General features: G+C 44.3%; 1 protein-coding gene across 1 annotated transcript in view; it reads right to left on the reverse strand.

Moving 5' to 3' along the window:
- The window catches only part of LOC139415681 (low density lipoprotein receptor adapter protein 1-like), an 80,499-nt gene that overhangs the window by 4,212 nt on the left and 53,190 nt on the right, over positions 1-23,097 (reverse strand). The window contains exons 4-8 of the mRNA XM_071163801.1: positions 11,586-11,700; positions 11,163-11,235; positions 10,459-10,545; positions 9,763-9,890; positions 3,128-3,162 (exon numbers count right to left, since the gene is read on the reverse strand). Of these exons, the coding sequence (XP_071019902.1) occupies positions 3,128-3,162; positions 9,763-9,890; positions 10,459-10,545; positions 11,163-11,235; positions 11,586-11,700 (438 nt within the window). The remainder of the gene's footprint in view (positions 1-3,127; positions 3,163-9,762; positions 9,891-10,458; positions 10,546-11,162; positions 11,236-11,585; positions 11,701-23,097) is intronic.

Below are 23,097 nucleotides of genomic sequence, written 5' to 3' on the forward strand. Positions count from 1 at the left end.
TCTAGCTCACTGATACCATCTGATGAGACTCCTCTTTCCACATGTGGCTCTAGCTTACTGATACCATCTGATGAGACTCCTGTTTCCACAGATGGCTCAGGCTTGCCTCAGTGTAATGTTTGGAGAATAAATGGTGTTGTTTTTTCCTCAGTCCTCCTTTGAATGCTGATTCAGTTCTAAATGACCATCATTACCTCCTCCATCAATGCAACGGATTGTCCAGTCTGCTGAGAGGATCATTGGCTGCCACCTGCCCTCCATTAAGGTCCAGCAAGAACCCAGGGTTAAGGAAGCGTGCAGGAAAAATCATCACTTCCAAAGACTCCCCTCTGGCAAATGGTTTAGGTCAATCACGACCAAAACCTCCCACCACCTGAACAGTTTCTTCCCCCAAGCCGTGGCCCCCACCAACCGTCCACCTGGTCCTCTCATCCATGGACTTTACAGCGTGCACTATCCATCCACAGACTAGGCACCCTGCACTATCCATCCACAGACTAGGCACCCTGCACTATCCATCCACAGACTAGGCAGCCTGCACTATTCATCCACAGACTAGGCACCCTGCACTATTCATCCACAGACCTGGCGCCCTGCACTATTCATCCACAGACTAGGCACCCTGCACTATTCATCCACAGACTTGGCACCCTGCACTATTCATCCACAGACTAGGCAACCTGCACTATTCATCCAGAGACTAGGCACCATGCACTATTCATCCACAGACTAGGCACCCTGCACTATTCATCCACAGACCAGGCAACATGCACTATTCATTCACAGACTAGGCACCCTGCACTATTCATTCACAGACTAGGCACCCTGCACTATCCATCCACAGACTAGGCAACCTGCACTATTCATCCACAGACTAGGCACCCTGCACTATTCATTCACAGACTAGGCACCCTGCACCTATTCATCCATAGACTAGGCACCCTGCACTATTCATCCACAGACTAGGCACCCTGCACTATTCATTCACAGACTAGGCACCCTGCACTATTCATCCACAGACTAGGCAACCTGTACTTCCTGTACCAGGAAGTGCCATTATTTTGAAATGGCTGTTTTTCCAATGAAAGCCTATCCACCGTTTTCAAGGGATAGGACCCAGATTCCGTCCCTATGGCTTCCACTAGTTGTGAACAGTCTTGAGACATTTCTTCCAATACTTTACTAAGGGTTGGTAACAGACTGATTGGTCGGCTATTTGAGCCAGTAATGGGTCTTTACTATTCCTGGGTAGCGGAATGACTTTTGCTTCCCTCCAGGCCTGAGGGCTCACACTCTCTAGTAGACTTAAAGATATGGCAAATAGGAGTGGCAATATCATCAAATATTATCCTCAGTAATTTTCCATCCAGATTGTCAGACCCCGGTGGCTTGTCATTGTTGATAGACAACAATCATTATTTCACCTCTTCCACACTGACTTTACGGAATTCAAAAGTACAATTCTTGTCTTTCATAATTTGGTCCGATATACTTGGATGTGTCATGCTGTCAGCATTCGTTACTGAATCAAAACAAATCACATTTTATTGGTCACATACACATGGTTAGTGTTACTGATTGTCCGGTCAGCTGATTGTCCGGTCAGCTGATTGTCCGGTCAGCTGATTGTCCGGTCTGCTGATTGTCTGGTCAGCTGATTGTCTGGTCAGCTGATTGTCCGGTCAGCTGATTGTCCGGTCTGCTGATTGTCCGGTCAGCTGATTGTCCGGTCAGCTGATTGTCTGCTCAGCTGATTGTCTGGTCAGCTGATTGTCCGGTCAGCTGATTGTCCGGTCAGCTGATTGTCCGGTCAGCTGATTGTCCGGTCAGCTGATTGTCCGGTCAGCTGATTGTCTGCTCAGCTGATTGTCTGGTCAGCTGATTGTCCGGTCTGCTGATTGTCTGGTCAGCTGATTGTCCGGTCTGCTGAGAGGATCATTGGCTGCCACCTGTATATATTCAGCCTCTGTATAATTTCCCTAGCTCTGAATTCATTATATTATTGCGGACTGCTTTAAAATGCAGTGTATTTGACCTTTACTAGTACAACAAAGCTTATTTAAAGAAACGTTTTAAAGAGCCGATTGGCAAGTGTTTTTCTGTTGCTCATTCGAAAAAAAACGAGATTTCAGTCTTGGAGGTGTGTATCCTGACCGATTCCGTGTATGGTTAGTGATTATCGTCCCTCACGAGACGCTGTAGATTCGGTAATCCTATTTCACTTCCTCAAACAGAATTAATCTAAGCTCCAATTTAAGAAATCTGTAATTCATTTTGACGTTGGAGCTCGCTGAATCAATAGGCCTCCCAAAAGAGAATTCAGAATCCGTCCTCAGACCGAGCTTTTTAAAACAATCAATGACTTAAAGCATTGTTCCATCACCTGCATGAATTTAGAAATTACCATCGGCGGAGTTTATTTTTTTGCCGTGTACCAAACAGCAGGGTATAGGCCTTAAATCGATTTAAAACCAAATTATTTGCTAGAAACCATTTTTGTAAAGTGTTAAAATCCTATCGTAGAGTTGCTTGTATCTGCACAATATTTTTAACCTGATGTACAAAAGCACCGTAGCATCAGTGTAGAAGTGAACAGGTGTATTCTGACAAATTAGAGGCAATAGATTTATGAATACAGAGAAAAGAAAGGGGGGGGGGGGGTTAATACTGAGCCTTGAGGTACACCTCTATTAAAGTCCAAGAAGTTGTGTTTTCTGTCCTTCTGTGCAAACACAGTGTTTTCTATTGCTAAACTGCATGGAACCGGTTTAGGAATCTGTTAGCGAAACGTTTTGACGTTTTCCCACTAAGAGAGAATGACAAACTAAATCAAAATGGCCGCAGTTAGTTTGCCTTGGTCACATGAATTATTTATGTCGTTAGTTTCACAATGCTGTTGAGGTAGAATGGTTGTTGTCTGAAGGTGAAATTAAATGACCTTTATCGAAGTACTGATACATTTGGGAATGTATTAATTTCTCAAAGACTATTTGCTGTTGAACGGATTACTGATATCATTAATTATATACTTCTAATTATCTTAGCGGATCGATGTGACCTTGAGTATAGACATTAGATATACAGTACTTTTGATACAATATAATGTAAAATATCATGTAAATATTACCTTGAGAATGCATCTTCGAGGCCATCCTCCACATCCTGTGAATAGAAACAGTACCAGGAATAAAAACAGTACCAGGAATAGAAACAGTACCTATATAGGAAACAGTACCAGGAATAGAAACAGTACCTATATAGGAAACAGTACCAGGAATAGAAACAGTACCAGGAATAGAAACAGTACCTATATTACAAACAGTACCAGCAATAGAAACAGTACCAGGAATAGAAACAGTACCAGGAATAGAAACAGTACCAATATTAAAAACAGTACCAGGAATATAAACAGTACCTATATTAGAAACAGTACCAGGAATAGAAACAGTACCAGGAATAAAAACAGTACCAGGAATAGAAACAGTACCTATATTACAAACAGTACCAGCAATAGAAACAGTACCAGGAATAGAAACAGTACCAGGAATAGAAACAGTACCAATATTAAAAACAGTACCAGGAATATAAACAGTACCTATATTAGAAACAGTACCAGGAATAGAAACAGTACCAGGAATAAAAACAGTACCAGGAATAGAAACAGTACCTATATTACAAGCAGTACCAGCAATAGAAACAGTACCAGGAATAGAAACAGTACCAGGAATAGAAACAGTACCAATATTAAAAACAGTACCAGGAATATAAACAGTACCTATATTAGAAACAGTACCAGGAATATAAACAGTACCAGGAATATAAACAGTACCTATATTAGAAACAGTACCAGGAATAGAAACAGTGCCTATATTAGAAACAATACCAGGAATAGAAACAGTACCAGGAATAGAAACAGTACCAGGAATAGAAACAGTACCAAGACAACTCCATGAGACTGTACTGCAGTATGCATCAATGCGCAGGCAATATAGCCTACAAACTCAAGAACCAGTATCTATTGCATACACCTCCTCAGTGTATCAGCAACAATTTGTCATTACCTTCAATATAGCTTCAATTAAATCCTGAAGTGATGCTTTCTTGATTAGGTGAATTAGCAAGAGTTGCATAGCAGTATGCTCAGCTCAGACAGTTTTCAATATCTATATTTAACATCAATATTTGTTTGTCAATATTATTCTACTGGTTTGTGGCACTGACAAATTGTGCATATTTTTTATTGGTTTACCAAGATCCCAATCAGTAGAGAAAAAAATAAGACAGGTATCAGATGAGGTGGATGGAGTATTTAACCAATAAGAGCCGACTTGGTCTATGGTAGCATTCACAGGGAAACGCTGCCATCTAGTGGTGAGTATATGCCAACACAGCTGCATAATGTTAACTACTCTTGTGTTTTTTTGTGTGTTTTTTTAAAATCTTTATTTAACTAGGCAAGACAGTTAAAAAAACAAATTCTTATTGACAATGATGGCCTACACCGGCCAAGACTCCCAAACACAGCCAGACGTGATACATGTTTGGACCAATTAGAATCAAGGGGTAGGCAGGGGTGTAAAGTACTGAAGTAAAAATACTTTAAAGTACTACTTAAGTAGTTGTTTTAAAAAAATCTGTACTTTACTTTACAATTTACCTGCAGCACTCCAGGAACAGGGGTAGACCTTACAGGTGGATGACCTCCAGGTGGAATATATACCTTACAGGTGGATGACCTCCAGGTGGAATATACACCTTACAGGTGAATGACCTCCAGGTGGAATATACACCTTACAGGTGAATGACCTCCAGGTAGAATATACACCTTACAGGTGAATGACCTCCAGGTGGAATATACACCTTACAGGTAAATGACCTCCAGGTGGAATATACACCTTACAGGTGAATGACCTCCAGGTAGAATATATACCTTACAGGTGAATGACCTCCAGGTAGAATATACACCTTACAGGTGAATGACCTCCAGGTAGAATATACACCTTACAGGTGAATGACCTCCAGGTAGAATATACACCTTACAGGTGAATGACCTCCAGGTAGAATATACACCTTACAGGGGAATGACCTCCAGGAACAGGGGTAGAATATACACCTTACAGGTGAATGACCTCCAGGTAGAATATACACCTTACAGGTAAATGACCTCCAGGTAGAATATACACCTTACAGGTGAATGACCTCCAGGTAGAATATACACCTTACAGGTGAATGACCTCCAGGTAGAATATACACCTTACAGGTAAATGACCTCCAGGTAGAATATACACCTTACAGGTGAATGACCTCCAGGTGGAATATACACCTTACAGGTGAATGACCTCCAGGTGGAATATACACCTTACAGGGGAATGACCTCCAGGTGGAATATACACCTTACAGGGGAATGACCTCCAGGAACAGGGGTAGAATATACACCTTACAGGGGAATGACCTCCAGGAACAGGGGTAGAATATACACCTTACAGGGGAATGACCTCCAGGAACAGGGGTAGAATATACAGCTTACAGGGGAATGACCTCCAGGAACAGGGGTAGAATATACACCTTACAGGGGAATGACCTCCAGGAACAGGGGTAGAATATACACCTTACAGGTGAATGACCTCCAGGTAGAATATATACCTTACAGGTGAATGACCTCCAGGTGGAATATACACCTTACAGGTGAATGACCTCCAGGTAGAATATACACCTTACAGGTGAATGACCTCCAGGAACAGGGGTAGAATATACACCTTACAGGTGAATGACCTCCAGGAACAGGGGTAGAATATACACCTTACAGGTGAATGATCTCCAGGTGGAATATACACCTTACAGGTGAATGACCTCCAGGTGGAATATACACCTTACAGGTGAATGATCTCCAGGTGGAATATACACCTTACAGGTGAATGACCTCCAGGTGGAATATACACCTTACAGGTGAATGACCTCCAGGTGGAATATACACCTTACAGGTGGATGTCCTCCAGGAACAGGGGTAGAATATGCACCTTATACACATCACAGGGTAGAATATCATAACGCAATGTTTAGGATTTGTGACACGTGAACTAGTAAAATCGGGCGACCTCTACCTCTTAACAATGTTATGGTATAACAACGTTTTTTTTTAAAGACCCATTGCACTACAGCATATAAGAAAAAAGAGCATTGCTCAGCAGTTTCAACAATAATTTAAAGCCTATAGCATTAGAGGTCACCCATCTCAACTCTACTGGAGGTCACCCACCTCAATAATACTGAAGGTCATCCATCTCAACTATACCGGAGGTCAACTATACTGGAGGTCATCCACCTCAACTATACTGGAGGTCATCCACCTCAACTATACCGGAGATCATCCATCTCAACTATACTGGAGGTCAACTATACTGGAGGTCATCCATCTCAACTATACTGGAGGTCATCCATCTCAACTATACTGGAGGTCAACTATACTGGAGGTCATCCATCTCAACTATACTGGAGGTCATCCATCTCAACTATACTGGAGGTCAACTATACTGGTGGTCATCCATCTCAACTATACTGGAGGTCATCCATCTCAACTATACTGGAGGTCATCCATCTCAACTATACTGGAGGTCAACTATACTGGAGGTCATCCATCTCAACTATACCGGAGATCATCCATCTCAACTATACTGGAGGTCAACTATACTGGAGGTCATCCATCTCAACTATACTGGAGGTCATCCATCTCAACTATACTGGAGGTCAACTATACTGGAGGTCATCCATCTCAACTATACTGGAGGTCATCCATCTCAACTATACTGGAGGTCAACTATACTGGTGGTCATCCATCTCAACTATACTGGAGGTCATCCATCTCAACTATACTGGAGGTCATCCATCTCAACTATACTGGAGGTCAACTATACTGGAGGTCATCCATCTCAACTATACTGGAGGTCATCCATCTCAACTATACTGGAGGTCAACTATACTGGAGGTCATCCATCTCAACTATACTGGAGGTCATCCATCTCAACTATACTGGAGGTCAACTATACTGGAGGTCATCCACCTCAACTATACTGGAGATCATCCATCTCAACTATACTGGAGGTCAACTATACTGGAGGTCATCCACCTTAACTATACTGGAGGTCATCCATCTCAACTATACTGGAGGTCATCCATCTCAACTATACTGGAGGTCATCCATCTCAACTATACTGGAGGTCATCCATCTCAACTATACTGGAGGTCAATTATACTGGAGGTCATCCATCTCAACTATACTGGAGGTCATCCACCTCAATTATACTGTAGATCAACTATACTGGAGGTCAACTATACTGGAGGTCATCCACCTCAACTATACTGGAGAACATCCATCTCAACTATACTGGAGGTCATCCACCTCAATTATACTGTAGATCAACTATACTGGAGGTCAACTATACTGGAGGTCATCCACCTCAACTATACTGGAGGTCATCCATCTCAACTATATTGGAGGTCAACTATACTGGAGGTCATCCAAATACTGGAGGGAAACTATACAGGAGGTCATCCACCTCAACTATACTGGAGATCATCCATCTCAACTATACTGGAGGTCATCCACCTCAACTATACTGGAGGTCATCCACCTCAACTATACTGGAGGTCATCCATCTCAACTATACTGGAGGTCATCCATCTCAACTATACTGGAGGTCATCCACCTCAATTATACTGTAGATCAACTATACTGGAGGTCAACTATACTGGAGGTCATCCACCTCAACTATACTGGAGGTCATCCATCTCAACTATATTGGAGGTCAACTATACTGGAGGTCATCCAAATACTGGAGGGCACCTATACAGGAGGTCATCCACCTCAACTATACTGGAGGTCATCCATCTCAACTATACTGGAGGTCATCCATCTCAACTATACTGGAGGTCAACTATACTGGAGGTCATCCACCTCAACTATACTGGAGGTCAACTATACTGGAGGTCATCCATCTCAACTATACTGGAGGTCATCCATCTCAACTATACTGGAGGTCATCCACCTCAATTATACTGTAGATCAACTATACTGGAGGTCAACTATACTGGAGGTCATCCACCTCAACTATACTGGAGGTCATCCATCTCAACTATATTGGAGGTCAACTATACTGGAGGTCATCCAAATACTGGAGGGCAACTATACAGGAGGTCATCCACCTCAACTATACTGGAGGTCATCCATCTCAACTATACTGGAGGTCATCCATCTCAACTATACTGGAGGTCAACTATACTGGAGGTCATCCACCTCAACTATACTGGAGGTCAACTATACTGGAGGTCATCCACCTCAACTATACTGGAGATCATCCATCTCAACTATACTGGAGGTCAACTATACTGGAGGTCAACTATACTGGAGGTCAACTATACTGGAGGTCAACTATACTGGATGTCATCCATCTTAACTATACTGGAGGTCATCCATCTCAACTATACTGGAGGTCAACTATACTGGAGGTCATCCACCTCAACTATACTGGAGATCATCCATCTCAACTATACTGGAGGTCAACTATACTGGAGGTCAACTATACTGGAGGTCAACTATACTGGAGGTCAACTATACTGGAGGTCATCCATCTCAACTATACTGGAGGTCATCCACCTCAACTATACTGGAGGTCATCCATCTCAACTATACTGGAGGTCATCTGCCTCAACTATACTGGAGGTCATCCACCTCAACTATACTGGAGGTCATCTGCCTCAACTATACTGGAGGTCATCCATCTCAACTATACTGGAGGTCATCCATCTCAACTATACTGGAGGTCATCCATCTCAACTATACTGGAGGTCATCCATCTCAACTATACTGGAGGTCATCTGCCTCAACTATACTGGAGGTCATCCATCTCAACTATACTGGAGGTCATCCAACTCAACTATACTGGAGGTCTCCACCTCAACTATACTGGAGGTCATCCACCTCAATTATACTGGAGGTCATCCACCTCAATTATACTGGAGATCAACTATACTGGAGGTCATCCACCTCAACTATACTGGAGGAAATACCATGTCTCAGGCTCCAGTATTTATGCTGCAGTAGTTTATGTGTCGGGGGGCTAGGGTCAGTTTGTTATATCTGGAGTACTTCTCCTGTCCTATTCGGTGTCCTGTGTGAATTTAAGTGTGCTCTCTCTAATTCTCTCTTTCTCTCTCTCTCTCGGAGGACCTGAGCCCCAGGACCATGCCCCAGGACTACCTGACATGATGACTCCTTGCTGTCCCCAGTCCACCTGACCGTGCTGCTGCTCCAGTTTCAACTGTTCTGACTCATTATTATTGAAACATGCTGGTCATTTATGAACATTTTAACATCTTGGCCATGTTCTGTTATAATCTCCACCCGGCACAGCCAGAAGAGGACTTGCCACCCCACATAGCCTGGTTCCTCTCTAGGTTTCTTCCTAGGTTTTGGCCTTTCTAGGGAGTTTTTCCTAGCCACTGTGCTTCTACACCTGCATTGCTTGCTGTTTGGGGTTTTAGGCTGGGTTTCTGTACAGCACTTTGAGATATCAGCTGATGTACGAAGGGCTATATAAATACATTTGATTTGATTTGGTCTAATGGGGTTCACCTCTTATCATTAGCAATAGCCTTTAACAGTCCCAGCTTGTCCATGGAGAATACATCTGGTTTACGTTATATTAGGTGTGATAATGATGACTGGCTAGACCAATCAAGGGCCTGGAACCCAAGGACATGACTTACCCAGGAGCCGTGTTTGATTGGTCGTTTCCTGGCGGTTTTGTTGCTGGGTGAAGGAGAGCTGAATGACATGGAGAAAAATGGCCGTCTCTGTTTCTCCTCCTTCCTCAAGGGCTGCTGCTTCTCTGAGTCTGAGACAGAAAGAGAGAGGGAGGGAGGGAAGGGGAGAGAGAGAGAGAGAGAGAGAGAGAGAGAGAGAGAGAGAGAGAGAGAGAGAGAGAGAGAAGGAGAGAGAGAGAGAGAGAGAGAGAAGGAGAGAGAGAGAGAGAGGGAGAGAAGGAGAGAGAGAGAGGGAGAGAAGGAGAGAGAGAGAGAGAGAGAGAGAGCGAGAGAAGGAGAGAGAGAGAGAGAGAGAGAGAGAGAGAGAGAGAGAGAGAGAGAGAAGGAGGGAGAGAGAAAGAGAAGGTGGGAGAGAGAGAGAGAGAGAGAGAGAGAGAGAGAGAGAGAGTGAGGGAGAGAGAGAGAGAATATACCCTAAACATTCAGCACTGATCAGGCTAGGTCCCTGAAGGTGAGGAGGAGAGTGGAGGAACTGAAATAACTACTTGTGGCTGTCGGGCGAAGGTCTGAAGGCCTGCAGTACTTTTAGGCTATATTGCCCAGCCCTAATGGGTGTACCTTAACAAGCGTGCAAAGATTTATAGACCAATAGATGTCAAGATCATTACAGGAAGAGTACTACAAATGAAATTGACCTACCTGAGACGCTGTGTGTGTTTGTAGTCTCTGTCTGTCCATCACTGACAGAACACGAGCAGCATGTCCTCCTGGCCTTCTGACTTTTATCTGAGGACAGAGAGGGGAGGAAAAGTGTCAGACCCCAGGAACATGTAGTCCAGCGGAAAAACGTTGGAGAACGTTGGAGACAAAACGTTGGAGGTAAAACGTTGGAGGTAAAACGTTGGAGACAAAACATTGGAGACAAAACGTTGGAGACAAAACGTTGGAGGTAAAACGTTGGAGGTAAAACGTTGGAGACAAAACGTTGGAGACAAAACGTTGGAGACAAAACGTTGGAGACAAAACGTTGGAGGCAAAACGTTGGAGACAAAACGTTGGAGGTAAAACGTTGGAGACAAAACGTTGGAGGTAAAACGTTGGAGACAAAACGTTGGAGACAAAACGTTGGAGACAAAACGTTGGAGAACGAACAGTAAAAATGTTTTGCTGACATTCACCCTAATCCTCACCTTCCTGAGCAATCTCCCACAGGTCCAGAGCTACTGTGAAGGCCTGGGCTACGGTGAGAGTTAGTACTCACCTTCCTGAGCAATCTCCCACAGGTCCAGAGCTACTGTGAAGGCCTAGGCTATGGTTAGAGTTAGTACTCACCTTCCTGAGCAATCTCCCACAGGTCCAGAGCTACTGTGAAGGCCTGGGCTACGGTTAGAGTTAGTACTCACCTTCCTGAGCAATCTCCCACAGGTCCAGAGCTACTGTGAAGGCCTGGGCTACGGTGAGAGTCACAGCTTGGGCCTGACAAACCACAGAACAGAGACATACTGTATAACATAATTTGATTGTGGTTTGCAAGCACCTACAGTACCACAAGATGGAGCCAGACACCATCGTCATTTTCAGATGTAAACGTCTAAAGTGAGAATTGTTTTGGATTGGAAACATTATTTCAATGATTGGTGACTTCTCGTGTTTCCCTAACGATGTATAAAGATAGAAATTAAATTAAATAGAAAAATTTAATTAAATAGAAATTAAAATTAACGACATTAAATGACTTTCATCCGTGTTTAATTCTGAAATATTCAGGCATGTGTCTCGGGTTCATTATCAAAAGAGACGGAAAGTGTTTTGAACTTGTCACTTACGATCTTCTTCTTGTGACAGAGGAAGGCGTGGCACTCGAGGGTCTCGTCCAACTGAATCTGGGAGACGTAGGCAAACACTTTGTCCTGGGTTTTATCTGCAGTACAGTAGGAGATTCTGCAGGAGGGGAGAACGAAACAACTCCCATCAACCAATGGGTATGGGTATGGACAAACCCTCCCCTGGCTACACATACAGTATATTTTCAGATGTTTCAACTAGTTAAATGGAGAAGAGAGAGATATCCATTGTTGACGATCAATTCATTGAACATTTACACGTTATCTTCATCGTAAAGAAGTGGATATGACATTTTTATAAAACATTTTCCATGATAATTTGATTTGTAATGAAAGTATATTGTATCCTCATCTATCTCTGGCCTACAGACCCCAATGCCATCCATCACAGTTAGAGAGAGACATATATAGGATGAGTTTTAAACTAGTAACTCCACTGGTGCTCTTCCTAACCTGGTTCACACGGGACGAGCAGCAGGCCAATCACAGCAGGGTGTGAAGGGGAAGTCATGAATATTAAGTAGGCCATAGATCACAGATGGACCAAAGAGGGTGGCATCCCAAATGCCACCCTGTTTCCTATATAGTACACTATAGTACACTACTTTTGACCAGGGCCTTATAGTGATTAGGGTGCCATTTGGGACGAAAATCTGACTATCACAGAGCAGAGCAGAAAAGAACTAAACAAATCACTAAAGTTTTACAGTCTTAAAACCTCATTACTAAATCTTATGCTGTCTTGTCAAATCTCTAAAACCTCTGAAGGGGGCTTAGAAAGAAATTAATTAATTGCCAGTTAATCATTATTGGCGCCCAGGGGCCTTATGTATCTAGGAGTAAGAGTGCTGATCTAGGATCAGGTTCCCCCCTGTCTATATAATCGTTTTAATTGAGATCTAAAAGGCAAACCTGATCCAAGATCAGCACTGTGTAACTCATTATCCCAGTTTGAACAACAGCCAACAAAACAAAAGCAAAGATTAACAATTTATTGACGACATGTTCAAAACAATATCAACTACATTACTGATCCTGGCATGCATAACATGTATACCTGGTCTATGGGAAAAATGTATATTCAACTTCCAGAAAACCTATTGTCATGCAGCAAATCAACGGAAAGTCACGGTGAATGGTTGGTTCTAAAGGCCATGATGAGTGGTTGGTTCTAAAGGCCACGGTGAGTGGTTGGTTCTAAACGCCATGGAGAATGGCTGGTTCTAAAGGCCATGGTGAGTGGTTGGTTCTAAAGGCCATGGTGAGTGGTTGGTTCTAAAGGCCATGGAGAATGGCTGGTTCTAAATGCCATGGTCAGTGGTTGGTTCTAAAGGCCTATCTAAAGGCCATGGTGAATGGCTGGTTCTAAAGGCCATGGTGAATGGTTGGTTCTAAAGGCCATGGTGAGTGGTTGGTTCTAAAGGCCACGGTGAGTGGTTGGTTCTAAAGGTCACGGTGAATGGTTGGTTCTAAAGGCCACGGTGAGTGGTTGGTTCTAAAGGTCACGGTGAATGGTTGGTTCTAAAGGCCACGGTGAGTGGTTGGTTCTAAAGGCCACGGTGAGTGGTTGGTTCTAAAGGCCACGGAGAATGGCTGGTTCTAAAGGCCATGGTGAGTGGTTGGTTCTAAAGGCCATGGAGAATGGCTGGTTCTAAAGGCCATGGTGAGTGGTTGGTTCTAAAGGCCATGGTGAGTGGTTGGTTCTAAAGGCCATGGAGAATGGCTGGTTCTAAATGCCATGGTCAGTGGTTGGTTCTAAAGGCCTATCTAAAGGCCATGGTGAATGGCTGGTTCTAAAGGCCATGGTGAATGGTTGGTTCTAAAGGCCATGGTGAGTGGTTGGTTCTAAAGGCCATGGTGAGTGGTTGGTTCTAAAGCCCTTGGTGAGTGGTTGGTTCTAAAGGCCATGGTGAGTGGTTGGTTCTAAAGGCCACGGTGAGTGGTTGGTTCTAAAGGACATGGTGAGTGGTTGGCCTTCAGAACCAGCCTTAACAAAGCTCACTAAAGCATTCTATAGGATGACCGTTGACATCTTCCCACTGTCCATACAACACATGTCCCAAATATCACCCTACTCCCTACGTAGTGCACTACTTTAGACCAGGACCCTACTCCCTATGTAGTGCACTACTTTAGACCAGAGCCCTATTCCCTATATAGTGCACTACTTTAGACCAGAGCCCAATTCCCTATGTAGTGCACTACTTTAGACCAGAGCCCCTATTCCCTATATAGTGCACTACTATAGACCAGAGCCCTATTCCCTATATAGTGCACTACTTTAGACCAGAGCCCTATTCCCTATATAGTGCACTACTATAGACCAGAGCCCTATTCCCTATATAGTGCACTACTTTAGACCAGAGCCCTATTCCCTATATAGTACACTACTTTAGACCAGAGCCCTATTCCCTATATAGTACACTACTTTAGACCAGAGCCCTATTCCCTATATAGTACACTACTTTAGACCAGTGCCCTATTCCCTATATAGTGCACTACTTTAGAACAGGACCCTCTTGGCTCCAAAGGGAATTTTTGGCCATTTTGAATGCAGACATAGTGAATGCATTAGCTCTTTCTTCTTTAAGTGGACTATAGGAAGCTACAGGGAGTGGTATTGATCCAATATGATTCCCAAATGGCACCATATTCCCTTTATAGTGCACTACTTTTGACCAGAGAGCCCATAGGGAATAGGGTGCCATTTGGGACTCAGGCCTAAGATGGCTTCCTTATGCAGAGTGCTGGAGGTATCACACGCACATGCAAAGGCTTTGGATAGATAATAGCTGTGTATATTAAGTAGACAACAGAGACAGTGTTTGACCCTCTCCTTCCATAGCATTCTGGCTTTATATAAACCCTGCAGTTTGGAGTCATAACCACACTGTTTTCTGTAGTCATAGCAGCCAGTGTGCAGGTTGGATTCATAACCACACTGTTTTCTGTAGTCATAGCAGCCAGCGGGCAGGTTGGAGTCAAAACCACACTGATTTCTGTTGTCATAGCAGCCAGCGTGCAGGTTGGAGTCATAACCACACTGTTTTCTGTAGTCATAGCAGCCAGCGTGCAGGTTGGAGTTATAACCACACTGTTTTCTGTTGTCATAGCAGCCAGCGTGCAGGTTGGAGTCATAACCACACTGTTTTCTGTAGTCATAGCAGCCAGCGGGCAGGTTGGAGTCAAAACCACACTGATTTCTGTTGTCATGGCAGCCAGCATGCAGGTTGGAGTCATAACCACACTGTTTTCTGTAGTCATAGCAGCCAGCGTGCAGGTTGGAGTCATAACCACACTGTGTTCTGTTGTCATAGCAGCCAGCGTGCAGGTTGGAGTCATAACCACACTGTTTTCTGTTGTCATAGCAGCCAGCGTGCAGGTTGGAGTTATAACCACACAGTTTTCTGTAGTCATAGCAGCCAGCGTGCAGGTTGGAGTCATAACCACACTGTTTTCTGTTGTCATAGCAGCCAGTCATAACCACAATTGTTTTCTGTTGTCATAGCAGCCAGCGTGCAGGTTGGAGTCATAACCACACTGATTTCTTTCTAATTGTATTTTCCTATTTTCAATCCAGTTGAGGCTGTATGCAGGTTGGCCTAACCAGGCCGTAACCTAGAGCTGGAGTCAGGCTTCAACTCAGGAGACAGGTCAGTGTGTCGAGAACAGGTTTGACCAAACAAAATGTCCACGTTTACTGTTTGGTTTCATGGGGTGATGATCATTCCTTTTCAATCCAAACTGGTAAGAAGGCAAAACAATAATAATCTTGTTGTGGTATGATAGTGTGTTTGAATTCATATTCGGGTGCCATAAAGGTCAGTTGATTGTACTCCGATGTTTCAGATGCTGTGCGACTTGCCTGCTGAGACCGGCTGTAGCTACCTAGTTAGCTCTGTTCTGTCTGACCAAAGACAGAACAGTCTGGGTAGCTAACTCTGCTCTGTTCTAACTCTGTTCTAGTTAGCTAACTCTGTTCTAGTTAGCTAACTCTGTTCTAGTTAGCTAACTCTGTTCTAGCTAGTTAACTCTGCTCTACTCTAGCTAGCTAACTTTGCTATAGCTAGCTAACTCTGTTCTACTCTGCTCTAGCTAGCTAACTCTGCTCTAGCTAACTAACTCTGTTCTACTCTGCTCTAGCTAGCTAACTCTGCTCTAGCTAGCTAACTCTGCTCTAGCTAACTAACTCTCCTCTAGCTAACTAACTCTGCTCTACTCTGCTCTAGCTAGCTAACTCTGCTCTAGCTAACTAACTATGTTCTACTCTGCTCTAGCTAGCTAACTCTGCTCTAGCTAGCTAACTCTGCTCTAGCTAGCTAACTCTGCTCTAGCTAACTAACTCTGTTCTACTCTGCTCTAGCTAGCTAACTCTGCTCTAGCTAACTAACTCTGCTCTAGCTAACTAACTCTGCTCTAGCTAACTAACTCTGCTCTAGCTAACTAACTCTGCTCTAGCTAACTAACTCTGTTCTACTCTGGTCTTTTTTATTTTATTTTATTTCACCTTTATTTAACCAGGTAGGCTAGTTGAGAACAAGTTCTCATTTGCAACTGCGACCTGGCCAAGATAAAGCATAGCAGTGTGAACAGACAACACAGAGTTACACATGGAGTAAACAATTAACAAGTCAGTAACACAGTAGAAAAAAAGGGGGGAGTCTATATACATTGTGTGCAAAAGGCATGAGGAGGTAGGCGAATAATTACAATTTTGCAGATTAACACTGGAGTGATAAATGATCAGATGGTCATGTATAGGTAGAGATATTGGTGTGCAAAAGAGCAGAAAAGTAAATAAATAAAAACAGTATGGGGATGAGGTAGGTAAAAATGGGTGGGCTGTTTACCGATAGACTATGTACAGCTGCAGCGATCGGTTAGCTGCTCAGATAGCAGATGTTTGAAGTTTGCTAACTTTGCTATAGCTAGCTAACTCTGTTCTAATCTGCTCTAGCTAGCTAACTCTGCTCTAGCTAATTAACTCTGCTCTAACTAACTAACTCTGTTCTACTCTGTTTTTTAAATTTAACGAGGCAAGTCAGTTAAGAACTAATTCTTATTTACAATGACGGCCTATCAGGGAACACTGGGTTTAACTGCCTTGTTCAGGGGGCAGAAGGAAATATGTTTACCTCGTCAGCTCTGGGATTCGATCTAGCAACCTAACAACTAGGCTACCTGCCGCCTGTTATAGCTAGCTCTTGCTCTGCTCAGCCTACTGTAGTCTACACACCAATGTCATTGGAAGCCCAATTAGTGTCCAATGTGGAATCATTATTATTCAATACCCTTTCCACTGACATGCCACATGCACACACCGAACACACACACACACTGACACTGACACACACACAGACACACAACTAACAGGGTTTGCGATGTCCGTGCGAACGTGTTTCGCCAGAATTTCACACTCCCGACTGTTCAGAAGAATAAGGTAATGTGTTTATGGTTGTGGTTCAATAAGGTCATGTGTTGATGGTTGTGATGCATACCGTAATGTGTTGATGGTTGTGGTGCATACCGTAATGTGTTTATGGTTGTGATGCATACCGTAATGTGTTGATGGTTGTGGTGCATACCGTAATGTGTTTTAGTTGTGGTGCATACCGTAATGTGTTTATGGTTGTGGTGCATACCGTAATGTGTTGATGGTTGTGGTGCATACCGTAAGGTGTTGATGGTTGTGGTGCATACCGTAATGTATTGATGGTTGTGGTGCATACCGTAATGTGTTGATGGTTGTGGTGAATACCGTAATGTGTTGATGGTTGTGGTGCATACCGTAATGTGTTGATGGTTGTGGTGCATACCGTAAGGTGTTGATGGTTGTGGTGCATACCGTAATGTGTTTATGGTTGTGGTGCATACCGTAATGTGTTGATGGTTGTGGTGCATACCGTAATGTGTTGATGGTTGTGGTGCATACCGTAATGTGTTGATGGTTGTGGTCCATACCGTAATGTGTTTATGGTTGTGGTGCATACCGTAATGTGTTTATGGTTGTGGTGCATACCGTAATGTGTTTATGGTTGTGGTGCATACCGTAATGTGTTTATGGTTGTGGTGCATACCGTAATGTGTTTATGGTTGTGGTGCATACCGTAATGTGTTGATGGTTGTGGTGCATACCGTAATGTGTTGATGGTTGTGGTGCATACCGTAATGTGTTGATGGTTGTGGTGCATACCGTAATGTGTTGATGGTTGTGGTGCATACCGTAATGTGTTGATGGTTGTGGTGCATACCGTAATGTGTTGATGGTTGTGGTGCATACAGTAATGTGTTGATGGTTGTGGTGCATACCGTAATGTGTTGATGGTTGTGGTGCATACCGTAATGTGTTGATGGTTGTGGTGCATACCGTAATGTGTTGATGGTTGTGCTGCATACCGTAATGTGTTGATGGTTGTGGTGCATACCGTAATGTGTTGATGGTTGTGGTGCATACCGTAATGTGTTTATGGTTGTGGTGCATACCGTAATGTATTGATGGTTGTGGTGCATACCGTAAAGTATTGATGGTTGTGGTGAATACCGTAATGTGTTGATGGTTGTGGTGCATACCGTAATGTATTGATGGTTGTGGTGCATACCGTAATGTGTTGATGGTTGTGGTGAATACCGTAATGTGTTGATGGTTGTGGTGCATACCGTAATGTGTTGAAGGTTGTGGTGCATACCGTAATGTGTTTATGGTTGTGGTGCATACCGTAATGTGTTGATGGTTGTGGTGAATACCGTAATGTGTTGATGGTTGTGGTGCATACCGTAATGTGTTGATGGTTGTGGTGCATACCGTAATGTGTTGATGGTTAAATACCGTAATGTGTTGATGGTTGTGGTGCATACCGTAATGTGTTGATGGTTAAATACCGTATGACTTTGTTGTTGCTCAAACATCATCACAACATAAAGCTGTTAAAGGATTCACCACTGCTTTTACATCACACATAAAGGCCCTGTTGTTTCCAATGTGTTTGGGTATCTAATAGACATGAAACACAGAGAAAGAGAGAGGGAGATAAAGAGAGCATGAGAGAGAGAGAAAGATAAATAACAAATGCTTTATAGTTCTGCTGGGAGAACAGTACGGGTTCAAGTTTCTCTATGTGTCTGTGTGTCTGTGTGTCTGTGTGTCTGTGTGTCTGTGTGTCTGTGTGTCTGTGTGTGTGTGTGTGTGTGTGTGAGTGTTTGTGTGTGTGTGTGTCCGTCCGTCCGTCCGTCGTTAACTCCTCTATATCCAACAACAAGCGTGTGATAACCTCGCTCAGATCTCAGTGTTCCTAGCTGCGTCTCTGATGAGCAGCGTGACCCAAATAGCAATGCCCAAGACACCCCGAATATATCATATAATAACCCCACTGTGACGTATGGAGAAGTGAGGAGAAGTTGGAAGCCGTGGCCTAAATACATGTATGCTGCTGATAAGATCAAAAAGTGTGACACACTGGATTTGAGTAGCTATAGCACGTCTTGTCTGTGTCACAAGTATTGCGCAGGACAAGTGGATTGGATGTTTAAAATATCTGTACGGTACTTCCAAGAATCTACCTGTTTCAGGTAGCAACAGGGTAAATATATATACACTGCTCAAAAAAATAACTTTTTTCTTTACATAGTTGAATGTGCTGACAACAAAAATCACACAAAAATGATCAATGGAAATTCAAATTATCAACCCATGGAGGTCTGGATTTGGAGTCACACTCAAACCACACTACAGGCTGATCCAACTTTTGATGTAATGTCCTTAAAACAACAGGATAAATATATATATATATATATCAAGTCCGTGCTAAACATTGGAAGACTAGATTATACTCAATCCACATGAATTTACATCACATCTGTATATAATAATATAATACAATGGAATCCAGGTCAACTAGGAAAGGAATTTTGTTTTGAGTAAAAATGTGAATAAATGATCTGAATCTTATCTTTTGTGAATTTGAGTGAATACACTGTAGAGGGGGGTTGTTTCGGTTGGGGAGGAGGACACACACACTCACTCACACACACACTCACTCACTCACTCACACACTCACACACTCACACACACACTCACACACACACTCACACACACACTCACACTCACACTCACACTCACACACACACTCACACACACACGGGTATCATACAGAGGTCTGCATGCATCGTGTCCTCTGGAGTGTGGTGTTCAAAGAGACTGTGCTGAAGAGGATCGATCATTCTAGTGCTTTGATTCCAACCTAAGCCTGGGGGGGGGATTTCTGCTTCACACTTCAGACAGACCTGATGATGAGTCAACCGAACACACACTGAAAGAAGAGCCTTTTGAACTAATATAATAACATCAGGGAACTCAGTCCACAACCAGCCTGAATAACAGAAGACTGAACATCAGGATTCATTATGACCCAAATAACCGATGAGGGCCATACTCCTTTTATCAGTTTCAGCAGGCACAGGAGAGGAGAGGACAGGAGAGGACAGGAGAGAACAGGAGAGGACAGGAGAGGACCGGACAGGAGAGGACAGGAGAGGACAGGACAGGAGAGGAGAGGACAGGAGAGGAAGGACAGGAGAGGACAGGACAGGAGAGGACAGGAGAGGAGAGGACAGGAGAGGAGAGGAGAGGACAGGAGAGGACAGGAGAGGAGAGGACAGGAGAGGACAGGAGAGGACAGGAGAGGGCAGGAGAGGAGAGGAGAGGACAGGAGAGGACAGGACAGGAGAGGACGGGAGAGGACAGGACAGGAGAGGAGAGGACAGGAGAGGACAGGAGAGGAGAGGACAGGAGAGGACAGGAGAGGACAGGACAGGAGAGGACAGGAGAGGACAGGAGAGGACAGGAGAGGGGAGGACAGGAGAGGAGAGGACAGGAGAGGACAGGAGAGGAGAGGACAGGAGAGGACAGGAGAGGAGAGGACAGGAGAGGACAGGAGAGGAGAGGACAGGAGAGGACAGGACAGGAGAGGACAGGAGAGGACAGGAGAGGAGAGGACAGGAGAGGACAGGAGAGGACAGGAGAGGACAGGAGAGGACAGGACAGGAGAGGACAGGAGAGGAGAGGAGAGGACAGGAGAGGACAGGACAGGAGAGGACGGGAGAGGACAGGACAGGAGAGGAGAGGACAGGAGAGGACAGGAGAGGACAGGAGAGGACAGGAGAGGACAGGACAGGAGAGGACAGGAGAGGACAGGAGAGGACAGGAGAGGGGAGGACAGGAGAGGAGAGGACAGGAGAGGACAGGAGAGGAGAGGACAGGAGAGGACAGGAGAGGAGAGGACAGGAGAGGACAGGACAGGAGAGGACAGGAGAGGACAGGAGAGGAGAGGACAGGAGAGGACAGGAGAGGACAGGAGAGGACAGGACAGGAGAGGACAGGAGAGGACAGGACAGGACAGGAGAGGAGAGGACAGGAGAGGACAGGACAGGAGAGGACAGGAGAGGACAGGACAGGAGAGGAGAAGACAGGAGAGGACAGGAGACGAGAGAACAGGAGAGGACAGGACAGGAGAGGACAGGAGAGGACAGGACAGGAGAGGACAGGAGAGGAGAGGACAGGAGAGGAGAGGACAGGAGAGGATCCCCTCTATTCTCCTCTCCTCCTCTAGATTACAGTTGTTTTTATCCCCTCTATTCTCCTCTCCTACTCTAGATTACAGTTGTTTTCTATCCCCTCTATTCTCCTCTCCTCCTCTAGATTACAGTTGTTTTCTATCCCCTCTATTCTCCTCTCCTCCTCTAGATTACAGTTGTTTTCTATCCCCTCTATTCTCCTCTCCTCCTCTAGATTACAGTTGTTTTCTATCCCCTCTATTCTCCTCTCCTCCTCTAGATTACAGTTGTTTTCTATCCCCTCTATTCTCCTCTCCTCCTCTAGATTACAGTTGTTTTTATCCCCTCTATTCTCCTCTCCTCTAGATTACAGTTGTTTTCTATCCCCTCTATTCTCCTCTCCTCCTCTAGATTACAGTTGTTTTCTATCCCCTCTATTCTCCTCTCCTCCTCTAGATTACAGTTGTTTTCTATCCCCTCTATTCTCCTCTTCTCTAGATTACAGTTGCTTTCTATCCCCTCTATTCTCCTCTCCTCCTCTAGATTACAGTTGTTTTCTATCCCCTCTATTCTCCTCTCCTCCTCTAGATTACAGTTGTTTTCTATCCCCTCTATTCTCCTCCCCTCCTCTAGATTACAGTTGTTTTCTATCCCCTCTATTCTCCTCTCCTCCTCTAGATTACAGTTGTTTTCTATCCCCTCTATTCTCCTCTCCTACTGTAGATTACAGTTGTTTTCTATCCCCTCTATTCTCCTCTCCTACTGTAGATTACAGTTGTTTTCTATCCCCTCTATTCACCTCTCCTCCTCTAGATTACAGTTGTTTTCTATCCCCTCTATTCTCCTCTCCTCTAGATTACAGTTGTCAGCTTTTCTTTTCTTTCCACAGACTCAGTGTTTGTTTTCCATCTCTCGTTCAAGCCTGGCCTGTGGTGATTCTCACAACCTAGAATACACACAATTAAGATACACACACACACACACACACACACACACACACACACACACACACACACACACACACACACACACACACACACACACACACACACACACACACACACACACTAAAAAATACAGAGACACAATTATACACACAATCATTTACACAAACACACACTTACACATGCGCACACACAGTGCACGTAAACATTCACACTCACAATTCATCTCTCAAATACACAGAATCCACCCCTCAAAGCATTGACATAGATTGAGAGGAAGAGAGAAGAAGAGAGAGGGGGATGATTTACATAGATTGAGGGGAAGAGAGAAGAAGAGAGAGGGGGATGATTTACATAGATTGAGGGGAAGCGAGAAGAAGAGACAGGGGTGGGGGAGAGAGAGAGGGGGGGTGATAATGTGGATCAACCCTTCATCAAACTAAACCATCCTTTTGGACTTCCTGGCTGGCCAAGTGACCTGACCAGTCTTAGCATTGGCACAGGAGAGGGCCATTAATACTGGGCAATGTGGGGGACCTTAGAGCTGGTTGTCAGATGTACAGAGAGGGGAGATAAGAGGAGAGGAGGAGCAGAGAAGAGAAGAGAAGAGGAGAGGGGGTTGATTAGAGGAGAAGAGGAGAGGGGGGTGAGGAGAGGAGAGGAGAGGGGGATGATTAGAGGAGAGGAGAGGGGGATGATTAGAGGAGAGGAGAGGAGGGGGGGATGATTAGAGGAGGAGATGAGAGGGGGATGATTAGAGGAGGAGATGAGAGGGGGATGATTAGAGGAGAGGAGAGGAGAGGGGGATGATTAGAGGAGAAGAGGAGAGGGGGGTGATTAGAGGAGGAGAGGAGAGTGGGATGATTAGAGGGGGATGATTAGAGGGGGATAATTAGAGGGGGAGAGGGGGATGATTAGAGGAGGAGAGAGGGATGATTAGAGGAGGAGAGAGGGATGATTAGAGGGGGAGAGGAGTATGATTAGAGGGGGATGATTAGAGG

The sequence above is a fragment of the Oncorhynchus clarkii genome, chromosome 8 (assembly GCF_045791955.1).
Source record: "Oncorhynchus clarkii lewisi isolate Uvic-CL-2024 chromosome 8, UVic_Ocla_1.0, whole genome shotgun sequence".
NCBI lineage: Eukaryota > Metazoa > Chordata > Actinopteri > Salmoniformes > Salmonidae > Oncorhynchus > Oncorhynchus clarkii.